Source organism: Haliotis rubra, unplaced genomic scaffold, assembly GCF_003918875.1.
Source record: "Haliotis rubra isolate DU_JTF1 unplaced genomic scaffold, ASM391887v1 Scf1, whole genome shotgun sequence".
Taxonomy (NCBI): Eukaryota; Metazoa; Mollusca; class Gastropoda; order Lepetellida; family Haliotidae; genus Haliotis; species Haliotis rubra.
Genome location: NW_025764891.1, coordinates 7,960,451 through 7,972,838, shown reverse-complemented (window position 1 = coordinate 7,972,838; position 12,388 = coordinate 7,960,451). Strand labels below are relative to the sequence as shown.

General features: G+C 45.2%; 1 protein-coding gene across 1 annotated transcript; it reads left to right on the top strand.

The window, feature by feature from the left end:
* Nucleotides 1–1,768: 1,768 nt before the first annotated feature.
* On the top strand, nt 1,769–11,381 carry LOC124289458 (dentin sialophosphoprotein-like). The gene is made up of 11 exons (XM_046726115.1): nt 1,769–1,775; nt 2,809–2,871; nt 4,460–4,894; nt 5,627–6,139; nt 6,311–6,409; nt 6,563–6,891; nt 7,750–7,975; nt 8,363–8,677; nt 9,767–10,225; nt 10,468–10,612; nt 11,276–11,381. Exons 1-11 carry the CDS (start codon nt 1,769–1,771, stop codon nt 11,379–11,381), a joined length of 2,697 nt encoding a protein of 898 aa, XP_046582071.1.
* Nucleotides 11,382–12,388: the final 1,007 nt, after the last annotated feature.

The following is a 12,388-nucleotide window of genomic DNA, read 5'->3' as shown; positions in this document are numbered from 1 at the left end:
ATTTATGTAATTTTCACCTAATTTGCCTTTTTACGCCAAGTGGAGTATGTTTCAGCAGAGTATCAGGCAGAATATTCCCTGGCGTTGAAGTCATAGTTTTACATGAGAGTCTGTGGTTTAACAGTTACGTTTAGCAGGTTATATTTATCATACAATCCGAATCACACAATGAACTTTCCCTTAAGCAAATATTTCTTGTGGCTTTGAACGGATGCTATTGTCTCTTATATTTATCAGACCGTATTGATTTCACACTAAACAAATCATGAAATTGGCATGGAGAAACATTTATAAAGCATCAGATGTGCATAAGAAAACTTTCACTACAGATTTGATTTTACAGTCTACTTAAAACCCTACCCACAGAACATGTAGCATGTATCTTTCTGTTCTATGTTAATGGCAGGCATGTGGTCAGGTTTGCTTGTTTGTTTGTTGTATAACGCCGCACACAGCAATATTCCAGCTACATGTATATTGCGGTGGTCTGTAAATATTTGAATATGGACCAGACAATTCAGTGATTGAAATCATGAGCATCGGTCAACGCCATTGGGACAGGATGACTGGTGTCAACCGAGTCAGTGAGTCTGACCCGTCCCGTTTGTCTCTTACGACAAACATAAGTTGCTGAGGATCAGTTCTAACCCGGATCTTCATGGGTAAGCTCGAGGTAAGGAACAGGAATACAAATCTGACCAATCAGTTGTAACCCAAAACGTCTAAGTAAACTAAAAGGTGCCTCAGGTGACTAAATATAGTTTACATTTAAAATCATAAATAAGTAGAGTTTTAAAAATGGGAGTGATCGAATCAAATCCGTTATCCTCCCTTCCATCACGTGTATTATTGGTCAGCGACGAATCAGTTTGCTGTTTCTGGTGGAAAACACCTTCGTGCATATAGAGGCGGATCCAGGGGATGGTGGGGGGGTGGTTTGGATGGACGGGGTGTGTGAAAATGACGTGCGCCCCCCCCCCTCTCTCAAGAGTGTGCACTCTCTCTCTCTCTCTCTCTCTCTCTCTCTCTCTCTCTCTCTCTCTCTCTCTCTCTCTCTCTCTCTCTCTCTCTCTCTCTCTCTCTCTCTCTCTCTCTCTCTCTCTCTCTCTCTCTCTCTCTCTCTCTCTCTCTCTCGTTTCTCAGTAGCCGTCCCTGGTGCAGTTGTATGCAGCCATCAAACCAGCAGAGCATACAACTGATTCCTATCGTTTGCAAGTCGTAAATAACAGCGTTGTTTTGGGCTTAATCCTTGAGCTTGCTTTCAGCCAGAACAGCTGGATAGGCCTTCACTACACAGACTCAGAGTACAGTTGGGCCAGTAACCGTGCGCCCTATCGTGTAGGGGCGACGTCTTGGACTGACTGGTACCAAAATGAACCTCTCAACAACGACCATGATACGTGCGTCAAGATTGTCTGGGAACAATCCAGTTTTGCCTGGAGAACAGCGAATTGTGACCAAGTACAGATGGTAATCTGTGAGTCAGTGGGAGGTAACAAAACAAATTAATTCTCCTTCATTTACTTGTCTTCAAATCGTACAGATAAACAATTGTCCAGGAGTGTCTGGACGTCTCGCATTTATGCTTTCTTTTACGTCAAGGCGTTCAAATATAAAGTATCACGTACCGTGAACGTGTCCACTGATACTAATGTTGCAGTCGTCGCTGTTACATATTGATGTATGTTGCTTTTGCAGCTATTTTATTTTTTATTTTATTGTCCTATTTTATTTTATGAAATTAATGAGGCAAATCATTGTCTTCCCTATGAACAGTAAGTGAAACCAAAAAAAATCATGAACCAACATTCTTTTTGTGTTGGAGAAAGAGAACGGAGAGTCGTCCATATGAAAGATATCGACAGGTGCAAGGAGGAGTGTTTGACTTATACAAACAATTCCAAGGAGTGCTGGGGCGTAACTTTCGATGTGTTCGGTTCGAACTGTACTCTGTACGTAGCCGGACACCAAATTATATTAATGGACAATGAATCTACGTCACCTTTCTACGCCAAGAAATGTTTTACAGGTCGGAACCACATTAATAAATTTCGCCTTAGTTTACAGTCGACAAGTAACCAGTAGAGTTCACTACTAGGGACGCCACTGTAATTCGTGAAGAAACACAGTGGCTTCTGTGTTTGCCTGATTTCCCGTATTATATAAACCGTAATATAGTAAACAGCTGTGTAATAATTCCACCGCCTCATTAATTACATCGTGTAAACATCCGAGTTAGAATTGAGCTTCAGCAAACCTTGCTTGTCGTAAGAGGCGACAAACGGACCGTTGGTCAGGCTCACTGAATTGGGTGACACATGTCATCATATCCCAAATGCGATGATCAATTCTCATGACGTCAGTCACTGAATTGTCTGGTCCAGACTCGATTATTTCAAGACTTCAAACAGCTGGACCATGGCTGAGTGCGGGGTTGAAGAACAAGAAGAAATCAAAAACAAATGTTCCGTTAAACTTAACGGGAAGTTGACCTATTGGCATGTCAGCAGTAAATGTTACCCTACTGGAAAGGGAGCAACATATAGATCACGCTTTGCTTGGAAACTGCTTTATTCGTTGGGGGTTTTCTTTACAAGGGGATTTGATAATAATTTACATGGACTGCTATTCCATTTAACCGTGCAATATTTGGGGTTTGCGAGGGAGTGTTTTTGTTGCAACAGAAATATCTTTTCTCGTGATCAGTACAGTGTCGTTTCCATAGATATAAAGCACAGCCCAGTATTACTTCATGATGTCTCGTCCGATCAAAACCTTTTTAACAATCAATTGTTTGGTCTATTCTAGGCGAGTATGATGATAGTGTGACCAGTACCGATGGCAACCCTGATGGCGCTACTGGAGGTGAAGGTAAATATAAACGACGCCAAAGAATATCAGTCTTGGTTATTTGCCCCCAAAAGATTCCATTTGACGTACAAGGCAAAATTATGGAATCCTCGAAGGGACATTATCAGTTTGACGCGTTGTCGCCCTTACCGAAACAAGGAAAAGTGTCAAAATTACCCATGCGACAATGAGATAAAGCGACATTTTGGCCATTTGTCGCATTGTCGCGCTTTGAATAATGTTTAGTTATTCAACCAAAGGGGCGACACAGCGACTCAGCGACGATTTTCAAGGTCAGCATGTGTCGCGTTCTCGCATTGTCGCACTTTGATTCATTTTGACACTTTTGACAACGCAACAATGTTCCTTCAGGATTCTACACAAAATATTGGCGAAAATTACATGAATAGACTACCGGAATTCAGTGTTGATACCATCCCGTGAGAATCCTGGTTATAATTGATCTTAATGCTACGGTTACACGACGCCGACGGCCACGGCAGCCCTGTTTCCCCGAAACGTAGTGCTCCGTGGGATTTTGCCTATTTTTTTCCTCCAAAGACAAGTTAGTTCCTGCTAAGTTTTCTCACGGTCTATCACGGTATCCGTGATAGGCCGTTGGGAAAAACGGGCTGCTGAGTCCCGGAAGCTCAAAGGTGCAATACGGTTCGGCCCGCAGTCCACTACGGATGCCATTACGTTTCCTCCCGGCAGGCTGTCGCGTTCTGATGGGTTCCCTCACGTTTCTCACGTTGTGATCAAGGTTTTGATACGTTTTGCGCGTTCTGTCAAGATTTTCTACGGATGAATCGTAGACGCCGGCCAGCTTTGGACCACGTTTGTGCCCACGGTATAAAAATAAGGCCTCCCAAGCAATAGCAGCCATTGTAGCCTGAGACAAAAGAGCAGCATAAAACCCCAAAGATGAAGAAGATTTTGTGTTTGTATGTTTGCTGGGGGCATACATCGAGTCCTGAAGAGCTGAAGAGAGGGAATGCCAGAGAACGCAACGTGCCGTATCTCGCCTGCCCTGTAAACCGTCACATGCGTCGTGATGGAACGGGACGAATCGGCTCCCATACAACCAAGCTTGGTAGCAAAAACGGGTAGCAAGGGTGAAACAACCTTGACAAAACGCCAAACAAACGTGGCCGCACGTGACAAAACTTGAAAGGATCGTGAGATGCCGGGGAATACACATGCCTCCTGCCCCACTGCGGACCCACAACGGACCGTCTACAAGCTTTGTTACGGCCTATTACACTGCGGGATTGTCTGGTCCAGACTCGATTATTTACAGACCGCCACCACATAGTTCGAATATTGATGAGTGCGGCGTAAACAACAAACCAACCAACCAACCATCCGTCTTCATATTTCTGGAACATTGCTGAGTGCGGCATTATACAACAAAAACTTAAATAATAACACCAGCTGATATAGAAAATGGTTAGCTTATCGTGTTTAACGGTGGCAAAAGCCATACATGGAGTCGTAGGATGAGATTAAGATTTTCGCTATGCATGTGATGCTGCCTACTTCATACGTATCTAGACTCGACTTTCTCAATGTTATTATCATTTATTGAAAGTCTGCGTCTATCCTGCAGCCACTACACCGGACACAACCACGACCTCTTACACAACAACATTCTCACAAACAGCAACCACTCAGGAAAATATCACAACTCTTGACACAACCAATGATCATGACACGGCCAGTCCTCCGGACGCAACCAGTACTCAAGACATAACCAATACTCAGGACACGGCCAGTACTCCGGACGCAACCAGTACTCAGGACACGACTAGAACTCAGGACACGACCAGTACTTCAGACACCGCCAATACTCAGGACACGGCCAGTACTTCAGACACAACCAATACTCCAGACATAACCAATATTCAGGACACGGCCAGTACTCCGGACGGAACCAGTACTCAGGACACGCCTAAAACTCAGGACACGACCAGTACTTCAGACACAACCAGTACTCCGGACACGACCAGTACTTCAGACAGAACCAATACTCAGGACACGGCCAGTAGTTCAGACACAACCAATACTCAGGACACGGCCAGTACTTCAGACACAACCAATACTCAGGACACGGACAGTACTTCAGACACAATCAGTACTCAGGACACGGACAGTACTTCAGACACAACCAATTCTCAGGACACGACCAGTACTTCAGACACAACCAATACACAGGACACGGCCAGTAGTTCAGACACAACTAGTACTCAGGACACGGCCAGTAATTCGGACACAACCCATACTCAGGACACGGCCAGTAGTTCAGACACAACCAATACTCAGGACACGGTCAGTAGTTCAGACACAACCAAAACTCAGGACACGGCCAGTACTTCAGACACAACCAATACTCAGGACACGGACAGTCCTTCAGACACAATCAGTACTCAGGACACGGCCAGTAGTTCAGACACAACCAATACTCAGGACACGACCAGTACTTCAGACACCACCAATACACAGGACACGGCCAGTACTTCAGACACAACCAATACTCAGGACACGGCCAGTAGTTCAGACACAACCAATACTCAGGACACGGCCAGTAGTTCAGACACAACCAATACTCAGGACAGGGCCAGTAGTTCAGACACAACCCAAACTCAGGACACGGCCAGTACTTCAGACACAACCAATACTCCAGACAGTACAACCAACACTCAGGACACGGCCAGTAGTTCAGACACAACCAATACTCAGGACACGGCCAGTACTTCAGACACAACCAATACTCCAGACATAACCAATATTCAGGACACGGCCAGTACTCCGGACGGAACCAGTACTCAGGACACGACTAGTACTCAGGACACGACCAGTAGTTCAGACACAACCAATGCGAAGGACACGGCCAGTAGTTCAGACACAACCAATTTTCAGGACACGGCCAGTAGTTCAGACACAACCAATACTCAGGACACGGCCAATAGTTCAGACGCAACCAATACTCAGGACATGGCCAGTACTTCAGAGACAACCAATACTCAGGACACGACCAGTACTTCAGACATAACCAATACTCCTGACACAACCAATACTCAGGACACGGCCAGTACTTCAGACACAACCAATGCGACGGACACGGCCAATACTCAGGACACGGCCAGTAGTTCAGACACAACCACTACTCAGGACTCAGCCAGTAGTTCAGACACAAACAGTACTCAGGACACGACCAGTATTTCAGACACAACCAATACTCAGGACACGACCAGTACTTCAGACACAACCAACACTCATGACACGGCCAGTACTTTATACACAATAAATACACCCGACACAACCAATATTCAGGACACGACCAGTACTTCAGACATAACCAATACTCCTGACACAACCAGTACTCAGGACACGCCCAGTACTTCAGACACAACCAATACGAAGGACACGGCCAGTACTTTAGACACAACCAATACTCTAGACACAACCAATGCGAAGGACACGGCCAGTAGTTCAGACACAACCCATACTCAGGACACGGCCAGTACTTCAGAGACAACCAATACTCAGGACAAGATCAGTACTTCAGACATAACAAATACTCAGGACACAACCAATACTTTGGACACGACTAGTACTTCAGACACAACCACTACTCAGGACACGACCAGTACTTCAGACATAACCAATACTCCTGACACAACCAATACTCAGGACACGGCCAGTACTTCAGACACAACCAATACGATGGACACGGCCAGTACTTTAGACACAACCAATGGTCAGAACACAGCCAGTACTTCAGACACAACCAATACTCAGGACACGGCCAGTAGTTCAGACACAACCAGTACTCAGGACACGGCCAGTAGTTCAGACACAACCACTACTCAGGACTCAGCCAGTAGTTCAGACACAACCAGTACTCAGGACACGGCCAGTAGTTCAGACACAACCACTACTCAGGACTCAGCCAGTAGTTCAGACACAACCGCTACTCAGGACTCAGCCAGTACTTCAGATACAACCAGTACTCAGGACACGACCAGTAGTTCAGACACAACCAATACTCAGGACACAACCAGTACTTCAGACACAACCAATACTCAGGACACGGCCCGTAGTTCAGACACAACCAATACTCAGGACACGGCCAGTACTTCAGAGACAACCAATACTCCAGACATAACCAATATTCAGGACACGGCCAGTACTCCGGACGGAACCAGTACTCAGGTCACGACTAGTACTCAGGACACGACCAGTATTTCAGACACAACCAATACTCAGGACACGACCAGTACTTCAGACACAACCAACACTCATGACACGGCCAGTACTTTATACACAATAAATACACCCGACACAACCAATATTCAGGACACGACCAGTACTTCAGACATAACCAATACTCCTGACACAACCAGTACTCAGGACACGCCCAGTACTTCAGACACAACCAATACGAAGGACACGGCCAGTACTTTAGACACAACCAATACTCTAGACACAACCAATGCGAAGGACACGGCCAGTAGTTCAGACACAACCCATACTCAGGACACGGCCAGTACTTCAGAGACAACCAATACTCAGGACAAGATCAGTACTTCAGACATAACAAATACTCAGGACACAACCAATACTTTGGACACGACTAGTACTTCAGACACAACCACTACTCAGGACACGACCAGTACTTCAGACATAACCAATACTCCTGACACAACCAATACTCAGGACACGGCCAGTACTTCAGACACAACCAATACGATGGACACGGCCAGTACTTTAGACACAACCAATGGTCAGAACACAGCCAGTACTTCAGACACAACCAATACTCAGGACACGGCCAGTAGTTCAGACACAACCAGTACTCAGGACACGGCCAGTAGTTCAGACACAACCACTACTCAGGACTCAGCCAGTAGTTCAGACACAACCAGTACTCAGGACACGGCCAGTAGTTCAGACACAACCACTACTCAGGACTCAGCCAGTAGTTCAGACACAACCGCTACTCAGGACTCAGCCAGTACTTCAGATACAACCAGTACTCAGGACACGACCAGTAGTTCAGACACAACCAATACTCAGGACACAACCAGTACTTCAGACACAACCAACACTCAGGACACGTCCAGTACTTTATACACAATAAATACACCCGACACAACCAATGCGAAGGACACGACCAGTACTTCAGACACAACCAATACTCAGGACACGGCCCGTAGTTCAGACACAACCAATACTCAGGACACGGCCAGTACTTCAGAGACAACCAATACTCCAGACATAACCAATATTCAGGACACGGCCAGTACTCCGGACGGAACCAGTACTCAGGTCACGACTAGTACTCAGGACACGACCAGTAGTTCAGACACAACCAATGCGAAGGACACGGCCAGTAGTTCAGACACAACCAATACTCAGGACACGGCCAGTAGTTCAGACACAACCAATACTCAGGACACGGCCAATAGTTCAGACGCAACCAATACTCAGGACATGGCCAGTACTTCAGAGACAACCAATACTCAGGACACGACCAGTACTTCAGACATAACCAATACTCCTGACACAACCAATACTCAGGACACGGCCAATAGTTCAGACGCAACCAATACTCAGGACATGGCCAGTACTTCAGAGACAACCAATACTCAGGACACGGCCAGTAGTTCAGACACAACCAATGCGAAGGACACGGCCAGTACTTCAGAGACAACCAATAATCAGGACAAGATCAGTACTTCAGACATAACAGATACTCAGGACACAACCAATACTCAGGACACGACCAGTACTTCAGACACAACCACTACTCAGGACACGACCAGTACTTCAGACATAACCAATACTCCTGACACAACCAATACTCAGGACACGGCCAGTACTTCAGACACAACCAATACGATGGACACGGCCAGTACTTTAGACACAACCAATACTCCAGACACAACCAATACTCAGGACACGGCCAGTAGTTCAGACACAACCAGTACTCAGGACACGGCCAGTAGTTCAGACACAGCCACTACTCAGGACTCAGCCAGTAGTTCAGACAAAACCACTACTCAGGACTCAGCCAGTAGTTCAGACACAAACAGTACTCAGGACACGACCAGTAGTTCAGACACAACCAATACTCAGGACACGACCAGTACTTCAGACACAACCAACACTCATGACACGGCCAGTACTTTATACACAATAAATACACCCGACACAACCAATATTCAGGACACGACCAGTACTTCAAACATAACCAATACTCCTGACACAACCAGTACTCAGGACACGCCCAGTACTTCAGACACAACCAATATGAAGGACACGGCCAGTACTTTAGACACAACCAATACTCTAGACACAACCAATGCGAAGGACACGGCCAGTATTTCAGACACAACCCATACTCAGGACAAGATCAGTACTTCAGACATAACAAATACTCAGGACACAACCAATACTCCGGACACGACCAGTACTTCAGACACAACCACTACTCAGAACACGACCAGTACTTCAGAGATAACCAATACTCTTGACACAACCAATACTCAGGACACGGCCAGTACTTCAGACACAACCAATACGATGGACACGGCCAGTACTTTAGACACAACCAATACTCCAGACACAACCAATACTCAGGACACGGTCAGTAGTTCAGACACAACCACTACGCAGGACACAGCCAGTACTTCAGACACAACCAATACTCAGGACACGGCCAGTACTTCAGACACAACCAGTACTCAGGACACGGCCAGTACTTCAGACACAACCAATACTCAGGACACGGCCAGTACTTCAGACACAACCAATACTCAGGACACGGCCAGTAGTTCAGACACAACCAATACTCAGGACACGGCCAGTAGTTCAGACACAACCGATACTCAGGACACGGCCAGTACTTCAGAGACAACCAATACTCAGGACACGACCAGTACTTCAGACATAACCAATACTCAGGACACAACCAATACTCAGGACACGGCCAGTACTTCAGAGACAACCAATGCGAAGGACACGGCCAGTACTTTACATACAACCAATACTCCAGACACAACCAATACTCAGGACACGGCCAGTAGTTCAGACACAACCAACGGTCAGAATACATCCAGTACTTCAGACACAACCAATACTCAGGACACGACCAGTACTTCAGACACAACCAGTACTCCAAACATAACCAATATTCAGGACACGGCCCGTACTCCGGACGGAACCAGTACTCAGAACACGACTAGTACACAGGACACGACCAATAGTTCAGACACAACCAGTACTCAGGACACGACCAGTAGTTCAGACACAACCAATACTCAGGACACGACCAGTATTTCAGACACAACCGATACTCAGGACACGGCCAGTAGTTCAGACACAACCCATACTCAGGACACGGCCAGTAGTTCAGACACAACCAATACTCAGGACTCAGCCAGTAGTTCAGACACAACCAATGCTCAGAACACAGCCAGTAGTTCAGACAGAACCAATACTCAGGACCCGGCCAGTTCTCCAGACACAACCAATACTCCAGACACAACCAGTACTCCAGACACAACCAGTACTCCAAACACAGACAATACTCCTGACACAACCAATACTCAGGACACGGACAGTACTCCAGACACAACAACTACTCAAGGCACAGACATTACACCGACTCAGCTTCACAGTGGCACGGCTACAACAGCGTCTCCTGGCACAAGGGCGACAGCAGCAGCTCACACTTCAACAGTCAACACAACCGCAGGTATGTAATCGTTGCTGTGTGTGAGCGCATGTTGTTTTACGCCAGCAATAGTCCATCTATTATATCATGACGTCCTGAAAGTAAATAAGTTTTGTACAGGCAAAGCAATGGTTAAGCGCATGAGCAGCGAGCTTTTCAATCCACCTTAGCTAGCTACTTACTCACTTCATTAAGTTGAGTGAGTCGGTTGTACAAGTCCGACCATATCATGATCATGCATTCATGAATTTCAATCAAAATAGTGCATGATACCAGGTATACGCGAAAAGCTGAAATGCAAATACGTTCGTAGCTGATGTGTCACATTTGGATGTGTCATGTCCACAATGATGTTTCGTGAAGAATTGTTGAATGTTGTAAACAACGTTTGAGTAAGTGAGTGAGTGAGTGAGTGCGGTTTTACGCCACTTTAGCTATATTCCAGCAATATCACGGCGGGGGACACCAGAAATTGGCGTCACACATTCTACCCATGTGGGGAATCAAACCCGGGTCTTCAGTGTGACGAAACGAAAGCTTTAACCACTAGGCTACCCCACCGCTCCGTTTGAGCAAGAGTCATGTGAGAATGTGAAATCTTCGTATCTATTTATTATAGGTATGATGAATGCACTACACATATCACCAAACCGGAGACTTAATAAATTCATTCTGTTTTTGCAGGTGCGCGAAGTCGAAGGCCGTCCAGACTATGTCCCTGCAACAGTGGGTTATCAAACCAAACCTTGAAGGAGAAAATCGAAAAAATAATTTTAGACTTAACCACTGACAAAGCAAAAACATCGAAGAGAATTAGAAAGAAAATCAGTGCCCCTGACAACAGACCGAGTGCTCAAAACATCGGCGCCATAGGTATAGCACTGCTCGTTGCTACCGGCGTACTCTTTCTTCTCGCCGATGCCTGCTACTGTTTAAAACGTATTAACGTACGAGGTAGGGCAAGTACCAACCTTGGCCCACTGGAAGTGTCAAATTTTAAGTTACGGAAAACTCTCTAAATATTATTACAATTATTATAATTGTCTGTCCATAATGCAAATGTTTTACTAAAATCGAAGATTTGTCAGGATAATATTCCAATGTTTCGTGTCAAGGAGAGACATAAATTAGACTATAAAGGTGATTCCTTTGTAGGAGTTCATGATGGTTTCTTAATAGAGGCAATGCATTCACTTCAAAAAGGGTGAAACTGCCATTTTGTGAAGATGCTACTATCCAATTCACCTTTTTAAAATATATATATACTTATATATATATATATATATGCAAGTGGCTGTTTCTAACGGATATCAAATGGCGCTTTTATCAAAATATTCAGCTAAATCATTTCTACAATTGCACTTTATCATTTTGTACGATTTAAATTTTCATGTATTTTCCTTTAGATTTGTAATGAATCTGTATGTCAGGATACGAAATTAACAGCTTGAAGAGGAAATAAAATCAATTCCTTCAGTTGCCGTTCATCATTTCCTGAGACCCTTCGTGTGGAAAGCTGTTTGTAGTTTCCTTAAGATAAATATTCAACCACTAAACAGTGCACCACATCTCTCACTAAACGGGAAAGGCGTCCAATACGACGCTTGCTTTCATTATCAATGTTCGCGGTTTATGTATCCAAGAGGATAAAGAAAGTATGTTTACCAAGGCTATGCGACTTGTGATGAAGATGTGAAAATAACCCGAAATACGGCTATACAGCTTCGATGTTACAAAACATGTGCTACTTTTGCCAAATGAAAGGGAAAGGTTATTTTTTTTTAATTTAAAACTTCT

What these genes read in the sequence shown, in the direction of transcription:
- LOC124289458 (XM_046726115.1), top strand. An exon ending in CGACCAGTAGTTCAGACACA is followed by an intron (nt 6,892 to 7,749) that starts ACCAATACTCAG and finishes ACCACTACTCAG; the next exon opens with GACTCAGCCAGTAGTTCAGA. An exon ending in AACAGTCAACACAACCGCAG is followed by an intron (nt 10,613 to 11,275) that starts GTATGTAATCGT and finishes CTGTTTTTGCAG; the next exon opens with GTGCGCGAAGTCGAAGGCCG.